A 19,703-nucleotide genomic window follows, 5' to 3' on the forward strand; every position below is an offset into this window, starting at 1 on the left:
TCAGGCCTGCAGAATGTAGAGGCGGCAGCAGGCACAGGAATGGATCTCTTCAGAATACCTATAGGTACTGTAGCGTGTGTAGGTAGCAGCAAGCACTCGCACGGGAGGGAAAACGGATCAGCGAGTGGACGGAATGCTGAGCACGCCGTGAACTGTGTTGGAGCGGGAGGGAGTAAATAGCTACAAGCTACAGTAGCGGTCACATCTCTGCAGGACGACGACCAACAGAATTGGCGTTCGCTGGTGGTGGTTGGAAGAGGGAAATCCCTATTTGACCCCTGTCGCTTCTGAAACGACCTAAAGTGCCCATCACCACGCCAAACAGACAAGGGACGCCCCGTCTACTCCACCGTATAGCAGCAGCAGCAGCAGCCAGGCAGGCAAGGCCCGGGGTCCTGGGTTCCGCTGGCACCAACCTTAGACCGACCCGAGGGGAGGATCAAGCCGCTGCCCGCTTGAATTGGTCCCTGGGCCCGTCGTTGGCTTCGCCTCACGCGCTCACATACGCAGTGCTCCATCATAGTACTGGAGTACATACTTCTCTAGCCACGCTCTACGACGACTTGCTGAATTCTATGAAGCCTACTAATGGTGCAGGAGAGCACCGAAGCTAAGGCTGTTCTGTGAGACAAGACCTCCACCAACCCGCCCAGGTACGCAGCAAAGAGCCACCGACATCAAGCCTTCAAGCCGTTGTCAGCAGAGCTACGTATATAGTACGTGGGTCGAGTGGCAAACGGCCGATTCGACGACGGCCACGACCGTCCGCGGTAGCACCCGGTAAAGTTTGCCCACAGTCGCTATGTGGCTGACTTCTGACCTGGTCGAGGGTAAGACGGGCAATATGGCAAAATAGGTGGCATGCCACTCGTCCGCCGGGCACAAACTGTCCCGTATATCATCCAAGAATAGACGACTCGTCTTTGGGCTGAACATCTCGGATTCTTTACACCCCATACGCCTTCTAGAGTACATGTAGCTGCCCGGCCTTCGGTAAATAGACTCGGTGCACTTGGCCGTCCATGTTGTCTAATTTGATATCTTTGGACTACCTAGGTACACTGGCATGTGAACAAACACCATGGAGGAAACGAGCATGGTCCCGCACAGGTGTCCGCTCCTGATCACCAATAATGGATTACTTGCTTGGAGTTCAATGCCATGCGGCGTGCTATTAGAGAATAATATCTGCTACTTTTAATCGCCATCTCATCGTAGCTCTTTGAAGAACCTGATCTGTGAAGTGGCCGTCTCCCGCCTCCTGTCTCAACTACATTATCATACAAACCCCCCTTTCCCGTGCTGCAACTGAGACCACGGCTCTCTGCAGTCTTGATTGTATCAAACAAACACAAATATGTCGGGTATAAGACAGGCGGCCAGAAACAGAACATATCCACCAAACTCCGTTTGACCACCTGGAAGCAAGTTCGAACCCATAACACGTCATTACAATGACCGCTTTGCCAATACACACGCCGAACCCCGATATCAAAAGAAAAAATAGGTTTACACTTCGACAGCCATCATTTGAGGGTCGATTGGACTCTGCCTCAGTGGCTCTAGTCGCTTGGGCTCTGTCAGAGTGTCGTGTTTTCGATCACTGGCCACTCTCACGCTGCCCCTGTTTCCTCGAACAATCTGGCCAGTCTCAACCCGATCCTGGATCATCTCGTCGAGTATGCGGCTCATCTCGTCCACGCTCTTTGTTCTCTTGCGTAACTCAGAGAATTGCCCGGTAAGAGAGCTTGACGGAGGGCTGCTAGCCTGGGGCTGAGGCGGATTGCTTTCGATGACCTGAGATGCACGCACCTCAGATCTCGACTCGATGTTTCGGTCAGCATTATCTCTCGATCTCGCAGCGCTTCGTAGTGCTGCGAGCATACGATCCTTATCGTCCAGCCGGGCTCGCAGTTCGGCAATCTCAGCATCCTTCTCCTTAAGAACGGTTGCTACGCTGTGATCCTCGCCCACCATGATACCCTTGTTCCGTTCTGACAGACCGACTGACGTGCGAGATGAACTGGCACGACGCGCCTGCAAAAGACGCTTCTCGAGGGTCGCGATGTATCGATTTTTATCCACAAGATCAGCCTGCAGAGCCCGATTTTGCGCAGTAAGCGATGCTGTGCCGTCACCAAACTCGCCCAGACTGTCCTCATCATCCGCCATTGTGGCTTCGCCGCTGCTCGACATTCTTTGACCACTCGATCGTCGACCCACAGTAGACGAGGACGAGGTCATTGATGCTGATCTTTCCAGCAACGGCCTGCCGCTAGTCGAGGTGGCCATCGACGACCGGGCTGATGCCTGAGAAAATCGTGGATGCATCCCTAGCGAACTGTAAGTCCCACTAGCGTTGACACCGATAGATTTAGAGCTGAGGATCAGCCTGTTGAGGTGGTCGATACGCTCCTTCAATGCCGTCCGTGCGAGCTGCATCTCAAGCATTTGCTCCTCGTGCCGGTGCTCGGCCTCCTTCTCGCGGGCCTTCTCTTCCTCAACATCACGAACTTTCTCCTCTTCATCTTCCTTCTTGGATTTGTCTTTGGCTTGAGTATCAAGCTGCTGTCTCAGCTCGACAATCTCCATGCGATATCGCTCGAGTAGTACTCTTGCTCCACCATCACCACCGGCACCGAGAGCCTCCTCTGCACGCTTAGCATGGCTCACAATGTTGTTTTTCGCTCGTGATGCGAATTTCAGTGTGTTAATGGTCTCAGTGGTATGACTGTTGGCAGTGGCAGCACTACCGGCGGATCCAATCTGTATTGTGCAAAGAATGCTAACAAGAGAGTTGCCGGACAATGCTCCTTGGAGCAGTCGAGTTAATTTGCTGTCTCTGTAAGGAAGATGCTTGCCATCCTTATCAGCAGGCTTGCCATCCTTGTCCTTCGAGTCTGATAGCTTAGCGATGACCGTTCCGAGGGTAAGCAAGCTCTTGTTGATGTGAGAGCCTTCCGTCCGTCGTTCTTTCGTCTCAGCGGCTTTTTCTGACCCAGCAAGATCAATCAAGCTCAGCGTTGAGACACGGACACCGCCTGGCAGCAAGCCTTGGCGTTTGTTCTCGCCCGGTGCATTGCCTGGAATGCGTTCTCGGCTCTCTACAACAATTTGGACCACTGCGTGACTTCGAGAACTCCTGGCGTTGAATTGTGTGCTCGCTGTTCTGCGAGCCTGGTCGCCACGAGCGATAACTCGTAGCAGTTGGGTAGGGCTCTGGACAATCTCTTCCTTCAGTGGACTGGCGTAAACTCCTCGCTTGCTATCTTCACGAAGTTTGATTTCTTCCTGAGCTGCTCCCCCGGGAAGCCCGGTTGTTGTTGGCATACTGAGGAGATCGTGGATCTTCTCATTGTAAATTTCAAGATAGCTGACTCTTAAAAGAAACTCGCGTGATGGCGTCTCTCGAATGTACGAAAAGATATCGGTGATTGCGAGAGGGATCACACCAGGAGACGAGGCTGTGCCTTGCATGGAGAATGTTTTGCCTGTGCCGGTCATACCGTATGCAAACACAGTTCCATGGTAGCCTTCCATGACTCGGCGGACTAGCCGCTTTGCGATGTGGTCATATACTCTTGAATTATCATCGTGAGTCGAGAAAACATTATCTGTAATAATTCATTAGCCAAATTTGTCAAAGACACCGAAAGTATGTCGCTTACCATAATAGTAGTCGCCTCCTTCCTTGCCGCCATATGCAATGAGAGATTTGCGTCCATCGACCATCCATTCGCCTTCAGTCTTGCGGTCCTGGCTGCCAGCGTCCGGTCGAACTCTTACACTGACAAGGACGTTACCTTTACCGTCAGGCTTGGAGAGCCGCTTGGACGAGTCTGCTGCCGCCTTCGGGTTTATGCCATCAACGGGATCATCATACTGAGTTGCCGATGTCGAGTACGAGTCTTGTGCTGACGAACTCCGACTTTGTGGTGGAGATGACACACTAATTAGACCGTCAGACATTCTTGCGACGGACTTGCCCTCTCCAGTTCCATTTAGCAAACTCGGTGTTCCACTCAAATGGTAGTTCGGGGTGGTAGGAGTCTTAGATTTGCGATTTGAAGCGCCATTTGATAGCGGGCTCGGCGGGAGGCTCGTGATCCTCGTATCTCCTCTGGGCGGTTGCGGAAAGGAGTTGATGCTCACTACTTTTCGTATCGTCTTGCCTCCGGTAGGACCACCGACACTGGAGACGGACCGTGGCTGAGGGAGGGCCGTAGTGGGCGCAGGAGTTGCAGGAGGTAAAAATGTAGTAGAGGGGGCCCGTAGCCCACTCTTTGGAGTACTCGGTGTCGATTTAGAGGCGGGTATCGCGAGCCCTCCAGTGCTTTTTCTTGTCTTCCCGACAGGTAATGCGGGAAGCGCCACCGTGGGCGGTCCGTTGGACGGACGGGCCGGTCTGGGCAACGCAGTCGACATTTTTGAGTCTGATGCAAAGTTGTCCAGAATGCAGCCCTACCTAGGTAGTGGTAGCCGGAAACCAGCAAACTTAAACCGCTCCCGCGAAGCTCAGTTATCGAGGGTAGTGCCGGCCTGGTCCATCAACTCATAAGGGGTTACCGGGAGAAGGGGTCGATCAACGGTGTTGTTCAATGCCTTATCTGGGGAGGGTTGTATTTCGTCCCAAGAACCCCCGCAGAGAGTCACCGGGAATAGAATTGGGGCTTAGAACCAGAATTTGTTGTACCAGGGTGGTGAAACGTTGTTATGCGACACAGCGCCCGGACGTTGCCCAGCAGAAGTCGACAACTGTGCAAAACCTGTCAGTGCTGAGTATTAGAAGTGAATTACAGGAAAAGTAGCTGGGAAACAGCATGATAACAAATTAGAGCCCAACCAGGGTTCCAAATGCGCCAGGAAACAAAACCACACAAACTGGAGACGAACATGGTATTAGTACATACAGTGGTTCCTAGACTGTTTGGAGTTGTTCTAGACAGTAAAGGGATGCTCCTGTTCCTCAAATCACGAAGCGGACAAACTCGTGGAAGCGCCGCCGTCAAGGAGTGATTTGAAGGAACAGTGGCTGATCTGCGCTGTTGACTTCAGGTCGGCAAGCTCGCACCTATGCTTGTTTCTGACGCAGGGACCCTTCCAAGCGCTCGTAGAATTGCTTTTGGAACCGCAAAAAGCAAACTGTGAGAACACAAGGGCAGCTAGTTGCGCGTGGGTAATTTGCAGCTGTAGGAAGACGTTGCTTCTTCCTCCCCCGTAACCTGAAGCAGTGGTGTCAAACGGCTCGTGGGTAGATCGACCGTGGGCGACGGATACGAATAGAACAAAGAGAAAAACGCGCGGCGTGCCGGCTCGGTTCCAATTTAGTATCGTATGTATCGAGGGTTGATTCAATGAGTGTAACTAGAGGCGATCGCGCGCACAACCAGCTTGAAGGACGGGTGCACGAGTCGAACAAAGATCAGCCCGCGACGCGAAGCTCCAAGATCTTGTAGCGGCAACGGTCGTTGGTGTGTTGAATCGATAGAGAGACAGTGGGAAAGGGATGACGAGGTGGATGCGAGGGACTGTGGGCGGGCGAGACAAGCGTCCCGGTTGTAGCTTGCTGGCCGTTGAACCTGCCTGAACCAATGGTAGCACAGACGCTGGAGGAAGCTGCAACACGGGAAGTCAAATCAAGTAGCAGGTAGGTAAGTTAGGTACCCCCGGGAGCTCTCGAGGCAAGGAAGGTACGGTAAAGCAAGGTAAGAGGTAAGGGAAGGAAGGAAGGAATGCTACAGCACAAATGAACAAAGATTAAGGTAAAAAGTCAAGAACGGCAGCTGCGGATGGCCCCGCGCAGAAGGTGAACTGTTCTTGAATAGGACGAAACCTGCCTCTATTCACAATTCCGGGTGTGAAGGAGGAGGAAGGGGATGGTCTGGGAATTTTTCCTCAATCTACATTATCTTCCCTCATTCATGTGCCTGTTTTTCCTCCGTTCCCCGGTCCCCCTTCTACGGTCCTGGCCTGACTGATTAGACTGAGTGATTGACTCCTCCTATCTTCGTAGTGTAGACCGAACCAAACTCTACTCACCACCAGGCCAGCCCAGCCCAGGTTCAGTTGACGAGTCGCACCCGTACCATGCCTCATCCGCGAGTCAAGACTGGAGTGTATCCACCATCGACCGAAGCCTGCCATCCATTGCTTGGGCACAGCGAGCCTTGACCTCTCCTGGACTCGAGATGTCCAACTCTTTCCCTTTTCTGCGAGCAGCAATTTGGGGGACCGTCTGTCGGCCCCTGCAGAATCCCTGCAACGTCACCTTAGACCTGATTAAGTGAGCAGGGGATGTAGGGGCCGTCCAGGGTTCGAGAAGGGGGCAATAGCAAGATACTCGTCCCTCCTCGCCTAGGTACTCCACCACGAGGTACTGCCGTAGCCTTCTTCCGGCCGGGCTCCTGCAAGGAACAAATGAGCATCCAGAGAGCTTGCATGGCTGCTCATGTGGCTCCCGCTACACAACCAACGACGTGCTGAACGCTCAGGAACCTCTCTACGGATGCGTCCCGGCCCCGCGGGGCGTCTTGTCTTTCTTCACGGCTTGTTCCTAGCACGCCTTCAGCATGGCGAGGGCGACTTGACTCGGAAGTATCAAAGTGCCCCTCTTTCGAAAACCTCTATCGCGCCCGCTGGAGTTCTGGTCTATGCTCCTATTTATCAACCGTGGCTTAGTCTATCGTAACCCCTTTCTTCTCCGTCACAAACCGTGGGGACTGAGGAAAATCAGAGGGTCGCATACACCACCATTGAGCATTTAGACTGCAGCATGCAGGTCCAATGGTGCCAACCTACAGTAGCGTCGTCGACAGCTTGAGCAGAATCGTCACGGCCATGATGATTGTGGTAAACAGTCGGCGCGCCGCGTGCCACTCTCGACGACTGTCATCTCCTCATCCCGCTGATCTCACATTTCACAACCCGCTCTAGTATTCCCCCAGGATTCAAGGACTCTAAAACCGATGAGTGAGACATCATGTGGCCGCCACTCTGTCTGTTAATTGGGTGAGGCGTCACGTAACAGATAGCTGAGACGAGACGTCGAAGCCACAATACACCGAGCAATCTCTCGCCCCTTCGAATAAACGGCGTCAGCCCTGAAGTCGAGAGGCACATTGTAATTTCGGCCGGCACTACTCTTCCCCCCAGGTCTCCCTCGCTCCAAGACTGCCACACCACACCACCAGACCGTACAAAAAGCAACAGTGCAGACGGCGGGTGTCCGTGCACATATGTACAAGGATTATTACACACCAGCCTCCATGATAGTTCGGTCCCTGGATGTTCGGCTTCTGGCAGCCCGCTAGCTGTCGGAAGTTGCCAATGGCAGGCAGTGTTCTCATGGCGACTGTCGATGCCTTCAACGCCAGAGCTATCACTATTCTGTAGACTGGAACAATTTTAGAGTCGAAATGTTTGACGGAGGCAATCACTACTGCCAAAACATTTGGCCGGACCAAACCTTGACGTCCGCTACTACAGTAGAGTAGATAGAGTGTACTGGGGTTTTTTTACCAGGTGGGCCCCGAAGTGCAACCCTAGGGAGGAGAGAGCCAGGTGAATCACGATGAACCACAGTAGAGAGACATCGGGACCGTGTCTCGCCATGCTGCACGAAATCGACTTCTGCGCCGCTTCTAATCCACAGCCGTCTTCATTCTCGAACTTGGATTCCAAGATCGCCTTGATACAACGTCGCAAATTATGTACATGAGACCCGGCACTGCCTAAGCCCAGACACACCCATTACACCTGCGAACACTCCATAGTAACTCATACGCCCAAATAACCTTGGCAATCGCGCAAAATATATGATATTAAATGCTCAGCACTCGGTGTGCTTGACCCTGCGTCTGAATTTCCCATATTCGGAGCCTGGGATAAAAGACTAGCTTCATGCTTCATAAGATATGTCGTTGAAACCTGCAGACCTGCGAAGCACATATATGATCCCCTGAATATGGGTAAATCGTCTAATCAGCAATGGCTATGTCGCCCCTAATCGCGGTCCATTTACCACATTAGTGAATGGACCATATGCATATGAAAGCGGGATCAATGCGTTTCTCAAACGGCAAGTATCCTTTGGCCACCGCACGTCGCTACCGAGCTTGCTAAGCTTTGGGTTTGTTCGAGAAACAACCCATTCCGAGTGCCGATTGATCCTCCTGGGACGGTAACGTTCGCACGCGGTTCTACATCAAGATTTAGAGTGATCTTCAACCCGCGCACACGAGAGTTTCAAGAAACATCTACTACAAACAACTTTAACTACGGCAAGGCTTTCTCGACTAGATTGTTCTATGAGTTCAATGGCAAAGAACTCCGCAACGACTCACGCTGGATCTTTCTGGGGAGGAGATCGCCGGCTTGACTTGCTATGGCGGCTCGTCTACAACTAATCGAGGGGACAACTCCCGATTCGTGTGAAGAACGTGCATGCATGCAAATGCAGTCGCACCACATCAGACTACTGCAATAGCAGAGCACTGGTGCTTCCCATGCATCGCTAAGAGATCGCATTCGAGAAAGATGCTCCGTGATTTCATATGTCAGAAAGACAGTATTCCAGGCTCCTGTGCCTCCTTCTCTGGGCGAAGAACAGTTCCGCGCACTGACGTGCGGAGATCAAACGCTCTCTACCTGAGCTTTAGCAAGGCTAACCTGGAGCCTTGCAGACGGTATCGCGAGAACCCGTCTTCGTTATCTCGATTCCAGGAATTCCACCGTCTCCTTGCGTCACTCTATTCCCCCCACATCCCAATGGATTGTCGCAGGTTCTAATTCCGATGAGTCTGTCACAGTTCATAGAATCCTACAAGACACAGAGGACAAAGACGGAGCACATGTAAGACATCAGTCGAGTCAGCCAGTATATCAGTCTAATCAAGGTACATTCTTTACTCCAGACTAGTACTAGAGACGTAAGTATAGTGGTCAATGTTTAGATCCTAGAGATGCGCCTGGGGCCTGACCCATGTCCAAGACTTCGAAACAAACCACGGACGCAGGGAGCATGTACGGGACATGCTGTGCAAGTAAGCCCTTCTGGGGGCGTCCTTGTCACCCGCAAATAACACGCCAGTATTGACGTCGACCGTTCGCCTTGGGCCGGGGCCAAAGTCAAACAATCGCGACGCCACAGATGCACAGGCGACGCGAGGAGTTGCTCTCTCGAGGCTCCTCCTCCCCGACTCGCAGCTAAGACAACCATCCATCCGACGGAATATTCTCGGTCGTCTAAACATGCCTCTGTGCACCTTGCAGGTTGAACTATGCCCCGTCTTACTAGATGGCATATGATTCAACCAAGTATCTTGTCTTCACTTTCCATTTCTCCCTGTCAAACCAGACGCACACCTCGGCCGACACTCCTAGTATCGAAGACTTCAATCAAGCCAGCCCCTACGGCCTCATGGAGAATCCATTCAAAAGACAGACCATAGAATTCCTTCCACTTTCTGGTCCGTCCTGGTAGAATTCCAACAAACTCCCGGCGTTCCTTCTTGGCTGCAAATCTTGCCTCATCTTTGGCAACACCTCCATCCCATCTCTCCTTTAGCATGGTCTCGGGGCATTCTTTGTACGGCGCCTTAGCAAGTATGGAGGTCAGGTGAGCCAATGCCGCAGAGACCAGCTTCAGAAATGTACCATTGCCGGGGACCGCAAGTGATAGGTCTCCGACTTCCCCTCCGGACGCGCCGCCGGAACCACCGCCTGTTCCGCCCGCGGCATGCACAGCCCCCTGGCCGCCCACGGCTTCAAGAGAGCCAGATGCGGCCCGGGACACTGTCGCGAGTGAGATCATCGTGCCCCTGTCCTCAGCTCTTGAGAACGTCCCCGTAATGGTGCCCACATCATGGTGCAAGTGCGCCGTGAGGAAACCGGCCCTGACCAGCTGGTCTGCCTGGCGTGGCGGAAGCCTCGCACGCGGCACCTTCTGCGCCGCGGGATTCTCCTTTAGAAACATCAGAAACGCCTCCTTGGTCTCTTCATCAACGCCGCTGCTGTCCTTGAGCATCCTTTCCAGGTCCGAAAACTGCACCAAAGACTCGCCGACCCCGCCACGCCGCAGGACAACAATCTTCCGCACGGTGCCGGCGCGGATCAGCTCGGCTGTCTCGCGCTCGACCGCAGTCGGCGATAGAAGCAGCGCCTGTAAGTGCGCCGTCGTGGTGACAGGCGGCAGGCGCCTCCGGAAGTTGAGCACCTCGGTGATGCGCGTCGAGCTCATGCCCGCGCCCTGCTCCGGCATGGGCGTAAACATGCGCTCGCGGCTGTAGCGCATCGCCTGCGGTACGTCGCGAAGCGTCAGGTCCGTCGCCAGGATCTTGACAAGACCATAGTCGTCAAGCTTGTCGCCGAAGAAGTCCTCCTCGTCTTCGTTGTCTCTGTTGGCGGCTTTCTTCTTCTTGCCACCGTTACTACTCCCGCCTCCAGCCTTGGTCCGCGGCAGAGAGTCTGACCACGACGACGACGGCGACCTGCTTGTGCTGCGCGGTTTTGAAGGCTTCTTCACCCGGCTCGACCCTCCTAGTATAGACCGTAAGCTCATTGTCACTGTTATAACGGCCTGTAAAACAGTGTAGCAGTTTGCGGCAACATGACAAAGATGTAAGTGAGAAGAGTCAGCCTTGCAAGCTTGCACTGAGACGGGACTTACTCGCATGTGGTTCAGTTGACCAGGCTAAGCAAAGGGCGTGTAGTGGCGACCAACCCCACTGTAATGCAATAGTGGAACTTGTCACTGTTGCCCCTCTCCATACAGGCTAAGGGCAGCTAAATCACGGCAGCTTGCTTTCATCGTCAAGGCATGGTCGAGCCGCAAGTTTCTTGTTACGTACCAGTTTGATATGGCCGTTAGTCTATTTAACTTCTTCAAGATGCTATACAAACGCGGTTCAAATGTGCGTCGCTCTGACTGTATGCCATGCTATGGTTTTCCAAATTGCCCTCCGTCAACACTCTTCGACTAATACGCCAAACCAAGTCGTCCCTGTTAGACATGTTCTGTCTTAGATACCCATCCACGCCAGAAAGCACTTTTAACATTGTTGCAACTGCAGAGCGTCGATCATCCTGCCATCGTCAACACATACGAGGTGATGCTGCTCATCCGTTCGCTCGTGAGCTTCAGCGAGATTCGCAGCAATTCTTGAGCCACATCCGGCTCCTCCTTCTGCATCTTGTCCCAGTTTTCCTTGTCCATCTCCCAAACAACTGTATCTCGTTCTGCTAGAGCCGTGGCCGTGCGTTTGGTTTCCGAGAAGAATGGCAGCTCGCCGCAGGTGGTTCCTGCTACGATGCTCTCGCACAGCCAGCCCTGAGGCAGGTTGTACTCGGCTCGCAGGATTCCCTGTTCCACGAGAAAGAACCCATTGGGTTCCTCCCCGGTGCGGAAGACGATCTCGCCTTCGGATAGCTCTCGTCTCACAAAATAATCCTTTGCTCGAACCCAGAAGTCCTCATTCTTGTCGCTGAGGTCCTGGAAAATTTGCAGCATCAGCCGGATGGGTTCCTTGAAATTCTGCCAACGAGATAAACGTGTCACTTCGTTAGGTGTCAGAGACTCTCTCGCGGCTGCGTGAAGGTGACTGCGACGCGGAGAACTAGATATTAGGTCCAAAGCCGGCGAGAGCGACTTCTTCCCGGGAACATCTAGACTGTCCGTGGGCTTAGGATGAGCTGTCTGAACGGCATCTTGACTCGTATAGAATGTCTTCAGTAACTCATTCTCACAACTCTCCAAGGCAGAGTTGAGAGTCGGACAGAACATCAGACGTGTGTCCTTGTCAGAAGATCCAAGTCCGACCGCGAGTAGTTCACGGCCTATAGGGTCTTCCTCACCCACGCCACTTAAAACAAGTACAACTTGCTTAGCTTTGAGCAACCGGCTGATAGTGTTGAAGGCCTCTCCCGCGGAGTAGTCCAGGCCTGTAACTTGACGCAAGTCAAGAATCAGGTACTTGATCGGCCGTTGACTAAATTCATTGTCCGCGATGAGTTCTCTGACCTTCTCCTCCAAGGTGACAACGGTGCCAAAGAAAAGAAAGCCGGCGAGCTTGATCAAGTAGATCTGCCGTCCGACTTTCTTTAGATAATGCTGTTGTGTTGGGTTTCTTCTGACGGTCGAGCCAACGATATCACCAGCATAGGTGGCAGTGACTGCCGATACCCTCGATGTTTGGAAAATCAAAGATACAAACGCTAGCAAGATACCAATACCGATGCCAATCACAAAGTCGTAGATGCCCATGACGAGCACAATAACAACTACCTGCTTCGAGTCAGCCAGAGTAACAGTGTCATGGTTCTAGGCCCACGAACCGTAATATATTCAAGAAACTTGAGCTTCTTCCGGGGCAGCCAGACAGCTTCCAGGAAAAGCTCAAAGCCAAGCACAAAGATGAGAGTGCCGACCATCATAACGGGGATGAAGCCTATGATGATGGGTCCGGTGATCATAACAACAACAGTAAGCCCAGCGAGCATGAATCCAGCGAGCCGACTGTTACCTCCCGATTTGATGAAGAACTGGCTGTTAGCATAGACAAGGTAATTTTGAATACTCCCAGCACACCCGGACAGGAAGTTTGAGTACCCGTGCAGTTTGAGCTCATGATCCAAGTTCGCATGGTCCTCACCAGTCTGAAGAGCCAAAGCAGGCACATTGATTGGTACATGCAAAATACCGAAAAACGTCAACGCTAGCATAGCAGGGATGCATTCAGCAACAGCACCCCAGTGGACAAGATCAAATCCTATCAAGTTGTTAATCCCATGAGGCAGTGATGGATGTAGCAAGGGCACTTACGAAACAACGTATAGAAGAACCACCATGGCTCATCGGCAGGCGGCGCCTCGAATATCCACCCACTGCTACGGAGTGGCGCCGGATTAAGGGTATCAAGGGCTAAGACAAAGAACCAAAAGATAGCAGGCTCAGCGCATATAAATAGCGGAAGGACAAGGTTGTTGTCCGAAAATCGCTTCTGAAGGTTGAATAGGATAATAGCCAGAGCAAGGGGTATTATCCAGAGAGGAACCTTCTCGGGTTGGAACATGATCTTCAGTGTATCAAGATCGTAGCTGAAGCTCCCTTCCAAACGAGCGGAGACTTCAAAACCTGTCTGGATCAAGAACCAACCAACACCCCCAATGCATCCAATGAGTATGTGGCGAGGAATGAATCCAACCAAGTAGCCGAACTTTAGCGCTCCCATGCTGAAGAAGACAGCTCCAGTGATCATGGAACTTATACAATAGCAGACAATAGTGGTAGCAATGATGGCCTCAGGATTTTCATCCCCCAAGATCCCTTGTATAGTACCTGCCATGCTGTGAAAGAATGGTACTACTTCGATCTGAAATGGTCAGCCGGCTATTCAGGTTGCAGTAAGTCTCTCTACACTCACTAATTCGGAGCCAATTCCTCCCTTGAAAATACTTCCCGTGGAAAATATTACTTGGGAGATTATTGTGCTAACGTAAAAGATGGATATGCCCGCAGGTCCAAGACCAGCAAAGATCGGATTGCCCAGAGGAAATAAGATCATGCCTAAAGATCGAGTAAGCAACAATTACTGGTGAAAGTAAATTCTTTCTTACCATAAGATAACGCATCTAGTATGTTTAGGATGAGGCCCACGATCACAGCAGGCAAGGCCAGTGCCGGTGCCTTGACAATGCTATTGAACAATGATCTTCGATCCCAGCGCTTACGGTTTTGAACTACCCCAACAGCAGAATGCATCTTAGATTTCATGTGACCAGTAATATCGACCATACCACCCAGCCAGCTCTTGGGTGCAGGTGATTTCTGGCTTTCGAGATCAGTGGCTCCTCCTGTGCCGTTCAATCGAGAACTACGCGATCTTCCTCTCAACAACGGCGAGGTTTCCGTCTCGCCTCTCTGTTCAGGCTCTCCAGTTGTGCGTCGACTGGAGCGAGACAGCGTTCTTGGGCGCTCCTGGAAGGGTGACATCATAGGTCTTGCTGGTGACTGATCCTCGTCTGCTTCAATCGGATGCCTGGTCTCTGGCGGAGATCTTCTCAGGATGTTGGCAATGATTGAGGGACCAGCCTCTAGGTCCTCGTCAAACTCCTCTTCTTCTGGCGAAGGGGGCTCGGGCACCTCAATTATAGTCTCCGATCTCCCGGCATTGCTGGCATCGGTGTCATCAAGCTCGAGTTCGGAGGTAGAGATGTACTCTCGGGCAGTATTGGCGGACTGGGATCGTTGACGGGCTAGGAAGCCGGGGCTCGAGACACTGCTCTTGTCGGAAAGGAAATAGGAAGCGAGCTCTGCAGTATCCTCACGCACACTCCGGGCATATTGAGCACCATCGACAGGAGCTAGGAGGCCAATGAGCTACGGCACAGGAGAGGCGATGGCGAGGAAGAAGACTTACTTATATGATCGCGTGTACTGCCGTGAATGAAGGACCTGATGGGTTCCCGGTGAGGCGCAGAGCTTACAGACGAGGAGAGCAATCTAGCATCGCCAATGCCCTGAGGGGCAGTCCGTGGAGGACTCGAGATGTGGGTAAGAGCGTCGTCTTGGTGATCCTGCGAGCTCACAGAAGGAGCCCTTCTCCTCCAGGAAGAGAAGGGTGATGCCATTGTGTCAGGATGGTGCTATCTGTGCTGCCGAGCACCTCAATGGGCACTAAGGTGTCTTATCAGATGCGCATGGCGCCTTGACGAGAGGCTGTGGGTACCATCCACCACAGAAAGTATGGGCGCAAGCTGCTTGTGTTGGATGCTGGGAATGGTGGTGCTGCGGGAGAAATGACGACAGATGATAACAATAATGGATCTTACGAATTGAGTATGCAATACAGTAGGTACTATACAAACGGAAGGCCAAAGAAAGATGATAGCAAAAGCAGGCTAGGCCTCATGATATGAGAATAGGAGACACTGCGAATAGCGTGAATTCAAGGCTGTTCGGCGCAATGAGGTCAGCTAAATTTTGCATGGCCGTTCTATCGAGCATCTATCATGTGGCGGGCCCCGCTGTCTAGCAAGGTTCTATCGAGAAAGCCTTTTTGCAGGTTGCAGGGGTGAGAGCTGCGTGCCGCGTGTTGTGGATCAAAGCTACTAATACCTTTTCTAAGACCCGTCTTCGCTTGCTCCGATCTAACCACTTATTTGATAGCACTGGGGATATTGAAAATGTATTTTACTCATCTAGATTGTTGTACGGTCTAGACTGTCTACCTTGATCGGCTTGTGGTATAAAAATTGCACGCAGAGCCATTCATGTAAGTCGACTTCGGCTTTGATGGAGGGGCATTGTGAGCGCGGCGGAACTGCAACATGCATGATGCAATGCAAACAGTGCCAGGATGGCCCGGACGACCAGCAGCCAGTGCGAATTGACTTTGAAGATCCTGTGCTATCTGATACGATGGCAATGATGGGCAATATGATCAAGACGGTCTGAAATGGTGGAAGCCACGTTGCTGATCCTGTAAATTATTTTCTCCCACTTCTCTGCGAGTCTAGGATTGAACGCATTGAATCTCACTCAAGCTACCTACATAAGCGTCTTCGTCATGAGCAAAGGGCAAAGTTAAGCTTCTCAAAAGATTGAAGAGCTTTCAGACAAGAAGACTAGTTTGGGGTAAGCCTCATCAGATATTCTGCCGTCAGCCTTGAAACACAGTGTCTACGGGCGCATATAAGGTGTCTTGATGCGTACAGCTACTCCACTGCAGAAAAATTCTATTGGCCATGTGGACTGCACTTGCAGCATCTCCAAATATCTCCTCTTCAGACGGTTGCCGAGCACATCTTTTCAGCCCTCGTGGTCCCATACTTTCGTGACCTGCATGGCCTCCGACAAATGCTCCAATTGGAAACATGCCAACACGATGCGAGACCCTCGATCCTACCTCCGGTATCGAAATTGAGAGTATTTTGTCCGGCATGTTGTTGAGAGGCCTCAATGGAATACCAGAGCCTCTCACCCAATCCTTCTCCCCCGCGCCGTTGGACACAATCTTACACGTCTTCTGGCGTCATTCTGGTGCCAGCTCGTGACAAGCCCCGCCCACCCGAACAGAGCATCTGTGTCGGCCCACGACCGTTCTCGCCCCTCGACACGGACTTGCATCTCTTCTATTGGATATGTAGTTCTCCGCGTAAACATGATCATCATGACCATCTCGTTCCGTCCCATGTCCTTCCTCAAAATGGGATCAACGTGCGCACTCGCAATATTGCGGACCGAACGGCTGCCGGTCATGATTCCCCGAGGGTCGTTTTGCAGTCTCTAGATCATCGATGATTCCCCTTTCAGCTAAGCTTCTGTAAATAGCCCTGTGCTATGAGGCGTTCTACATCGCCTTGGCGGACGTAGAACTGGCTGTTCTTGCTCAAAGTAATAGCTCTGCCGTGTCCATTAGTCCATTGTTTTAAGTATACCGTAGAACATCCTCTTACCCATATTCTGTCTGGATCTCACCCGCGTCTTTCAAGACCCGGACGTCGATGAACAGATCACGAGGCGGTTCCAAGCTTCCAGTCAGGTCGATATCGGTCCACTGGCCCTTGTAAGCCGCCAGCAAGTCGCTATACTGCCGCACATAGTCCTCCTCTTGAGGACTGAGGCTGCTGGTTCCAGCGTCGCCATTCATGCCTCCTTGCTGTTGCCCGGAGAGGTCTAAGACATCAGCTCCATTCCAAACCAGCTCTTCGAGTTTGTCTGTCCGTGTTCTGTGGTACGCAAGCAGGCACCGCTTATTGCGCCTCATGGACAGGTGGTTGACCAGCAAAGTACACGCGGTCGCTTGGTCCGCATTGGGGTCGAACGATCCTTGAAAGGGCTCCAGCATGCTGGCGACATCTTTATCGAGATCCCTGACTTCTCTCGTCACGCCGCGCACGATCTCTGTTTGATACGGCGGCAAGTGTGCCAGGTTCTGTGTCCGTTTGGCATGTTGAACCTGCGCGTAATGTTAGACCACCAAGAAACCTTTGCGGTAGCAGCACGGCGAGGGATGGTAACGGACCAATTTGTTGCCCAAATCTCCATACATCTGTGCCAAAATTGAAGAGGGCAAACGACGCGCTTCCAGGCGTCTTCAAAGTATTGCTTTGCTGTTTTAACAGGTGAAGTAAGTCAACGAAGTTTGGGCAACTGGGTATTCTATTCGACGCGCCGAATTGGGCGTTGCGCGCCTGGCCCTCCCTCCATTCTTAACAGCTCCGTAAGCCACCCGGCCGGCAGGACCCAGTAGAAAGCCAGCCAATTGCTGAAGGCGGCCAACGAAACACCCCGGCTAGACAGTACTTGCCCCTCCTCCGCCCCTCAATGACACTGGAAATAATTTTTCTAGCTTCCACTGCCCCGCCAAACACCACTGACATTGGGCGACAGAAGTGAACCCCAGATTGAATTATTCTTCGTCTGAGTTTCACACCTCGTCAAGTATTCTAGTATCTGCAGCACACATATTCGTTTTTGGGTCCTCCTAACTACCGCCCAAGATGTCTGCCAGTCAGCGAATTGCCATCGTCTCTGTTTACGACAAGACTGGCTTGTTGGACCTCGCCAAGGGCCTGGTGCAGAACAATGTGCGCATTCTGGCTTCAGGAGGCACGGCCAAGATGATCCGGGAGTCTGGCTTCCCAGTCGAGTAAGCTCACTAAGAATCTCCAGTGATCGTGTGTTTGTGACATTCTGCTCACTGTTGATCGCTTTCAGGGATATCTCGGCCATCACAAAAGCCCCGGAGATGCTCGCCGGTAGGGTCAAGACCCTCCACCCGGCCGTGCACGCGGGTATCCTGGCCCGTAACCTCGCCTCCGATGAGAAGGATCTTGCCGAGCAAAACATCGACAAGGTTGACTACGTCATTTGCAACCTGTACCCCTTCAAAGACACAGTTGCCAAGATCAATGTCACTGTTCCTGAGGCTGTCGAGGAGATTGATATCGGTGGTGTTACTCTGATCCGAGCGGCTGCAAAGAACCACTCCCGTGTCACCATCCTCAGCGACCCCAACGACTACGCCGAATTTCTGAAAGAGCTGGAGGCTGGCGAGGTCAAGGAGTCAAGCCGTAAACTGTATGCGCTCAAGGCCTTCGAGCACACGGCCGACTACGATGCCGCCATCGCAGACTTCTTCCGCAAGCAGTATGCTACCGATGGTGTACAGTATCTGCCCCTCAGATACGGAGCCAACCCACACCAGAAGCCCGCCGCAGCGTTCGTCAAGGAGGGCAAGCTGCCTTTCAAGGTTCTTGGCGGTTCCCCTGGCTATATCAACCTTCTAGACGCCCTGAACAGCTGGCCGCTGGTCAAGGAGCTGAAGAACGCGCTCGGCAAGCCCGCCGCTGCAAGCTTCAAGCACGTCTCACCCGCAGGAGCAGCCATTGGCACCCCGCTTAGTGCTGAGGAACGAAAGGTCTACTTCGTCGATGACATCCAGGGCATCGAGACTTCTGGTCTTGCTCAGGCCTATGCCCGTGCCCGTGGTGCCGACCGCATGAGCAGCTTTGGCGACATGATTGCTCTGAGCGATATCGTTGATGTTCCTACAGCGAGCATCATCTCCAAGGAGGTGTCCGATGGTGTCATCGCCCCTGGCTACGAGGATGCTGCGCTTGAGATTCTGAGAAAGAAGAAGGGCGGCAGATACCTGGTCCTCCAGATGGACCCCGAGTACGAACCTAGCAAGAAGGAGTCCAGGACAGTCTACGGAATCAACCTCAGCCAAGGCCGTAACGATGTCGAGATCTCACCGAAGTCTTTCAGCACCGTCATCACCCCTAAGGACGGTGGCCCGCTGCCGGAGACCGCTCTGAGAGATCTCACAGTCGCAACAATCGCGCTGAAGTACACCCAGAGTAACTCTGTGTGCTACGCAGCAAACGGTCAGGTCATCGGCCTCGGTGCCGGCCAGCAGTCCCGCATCCACTGCACGAGACTGGCTGGTGACAAGGCCGACAACTGGTGGCTTCGGTTCCATCCCCGGGTCCTGGGCATTAAGTGGAAGAAGGGCACCAAGCGCCCGGACAAGAGTAATGCCATCGACCTGCTTGTTAGCGGCCAGCTTCCCAAGGATGGTGCAGAGAGAGAGGCTTTCGAGGCAACTTTCGAGGAGGTTCCCGCGGCATTCACCCCTGAAGAGCGTGAGGAGTGGCTCAACAAGCTGACCGACGTCGCTGTGTCAAGTGACGCTTTCGTAAGAACACCATTATCACCCTATACAGTCAAGAAAAGCTTAGCTAACAATCCGCCAGTTCCCCTTCATTGATAATGTCTTCCGTGCCAGCCGGTCCGGAGCCAAGTACATCGCGGCTCCAGGAGGTAGCCAGAACGACCAGCCGGTCTTTGAGACCGCTGAGAAGCTGGGTATCACGTTCGTTGAGCAGAACATCCGCCTCTTCCACCACTAAGCAAGGACTCGTCTCCTTGTTGGCCTTGATTGGGAGGAATTAGAGATAGATACCCGAATGGAGTTTGGACATGCGTGATCACGTATCTAGTGTATTATAAGTGAATACTTTGGACGCAACACTAGAGACGCTTGCGGTTGGGATAGTTCAACACTTTGACGTGTTCACAAAAAGTTGGTCAGAGTCATCCATTCAACCAGAAATATTGTCGATATTCTGCTCCTCCATGATTGTCGCGCTACTGCAAATGTGATATGTTTACAACAACCGTACCAATCCAGTCTAATAAT

General features: G+C 52.6%; 4 protein-coding genes across 4 annotated transcripts; 1 reads left to right on the top strand and 3 right to left on the bottom strand.

The window, feature by feature from the left end:
* Nucleotides 1-1,509: 1,509 nt before the first annotated feature.
* UCRPA7_2415 (putative kinesin-ii 85 kda subunit protein) lies at nucleotides 1,510-3,969 on the bottom strand (the record flags this gene model as incomplete). Its single annotated transcript, XM_007914982.1, has 2 exons — nucleotides 1,510-3,614; nucleotides 3,669-3,969. The coding sequence occupies 2 exons, from the start codon at nucleotides 3,967-3,969 to the stop codon at nucleotides 1,510-1,512; spliced, it is 2,406 nt and encodes an 801-aa protein (XP_007913173.1).
* Nucleotides 3,970-9,346: 5,377 nt separating this feature from the next.
* On the bottom strand, nucleotides 9,347-13,340 carry UCRPA7_2416 (putative sulfate transporter family protein; the record flags this gene model as incomplete). Its single annotated transcript, XM_007914992.1, has 5 exons — nucleotides 9,347-10,427; nucleotides 10,848-10,889; nucleotides 11,103-12,280; nucleotides 12,331-12,764; nucleotides 12,818-13,340. 5 exons carry the CDS (start codon nucleotides 13,338-13,340, stop codon nucleotides 9,347-9,349), a joined length of 3,258 nt encoding a protein of 1,085 aa, XP_007913183.1.
* A 2,965-nt stretch (nucleotides 13,341-16,305) lies between these two features.
* UCRPA7_2417 (putative dna replication complex gins protein psf1 protein) lies at nucleotides 16,306-17,048 on the bottom strand (the record flags this gene model as incomplete). Its single annotated transcript, XM_007914961.1, has 3 exons — nucleotides 16,306-16,399; nucleotides 16,453-16,955; nucleotides 17,022-17,048. 3 exons carry the CDS (start codon nucleotides 17,046-17,048, stop codon nucleotides 16,306-16,308), a joined length of 624 nt encoding a protein of 207 aa, XP_007913152.1.
* A 451-nt stretch (nucleotides 17,049-17,499) lies between these two features.
* Nucleotides 17,500-19,413, top strand: UCRPA7_2418 (putative bifunctional purine biosynthesis protein ade17 protein; the record flags this gene model as incomplete). The annotated part of the gene is made up of 3 exons (XM_007915015.1): nucleotides 17,500-17,648; nucleotides 17,717-19,199; nucleotides 19,258-19,413. The coding sequence occupies 3 exons, from the start codon at nucleotides 17,500-17,502 to the stop codon at nucleotides 19,411-19,413; spliced, it is 1,788 nt and encodes a 595-aa protein (XP_007913206.1).
* Nucleotides 19,414-19,703: the final 290 nt, after the last annotated feature.

The sequence above is a fragment of the Phaeoacremonium minimum genome, assembly GCF_000392275.1.
Source record: "Phaeoacremonium minimum UCRPA7 unplaced genomic scaffold PA7_03_scaffold_160, whole genome shotgun sequence".
In the NCBI taxonomy this organism is placed as follows: domain Eukaryota; kingdom Fungi; phylum Ascomycota; class Sordariomycetes; order Togniniales; family Togniniaceae; genus Phaeoacremonium; species Phaeoacremonium minimum.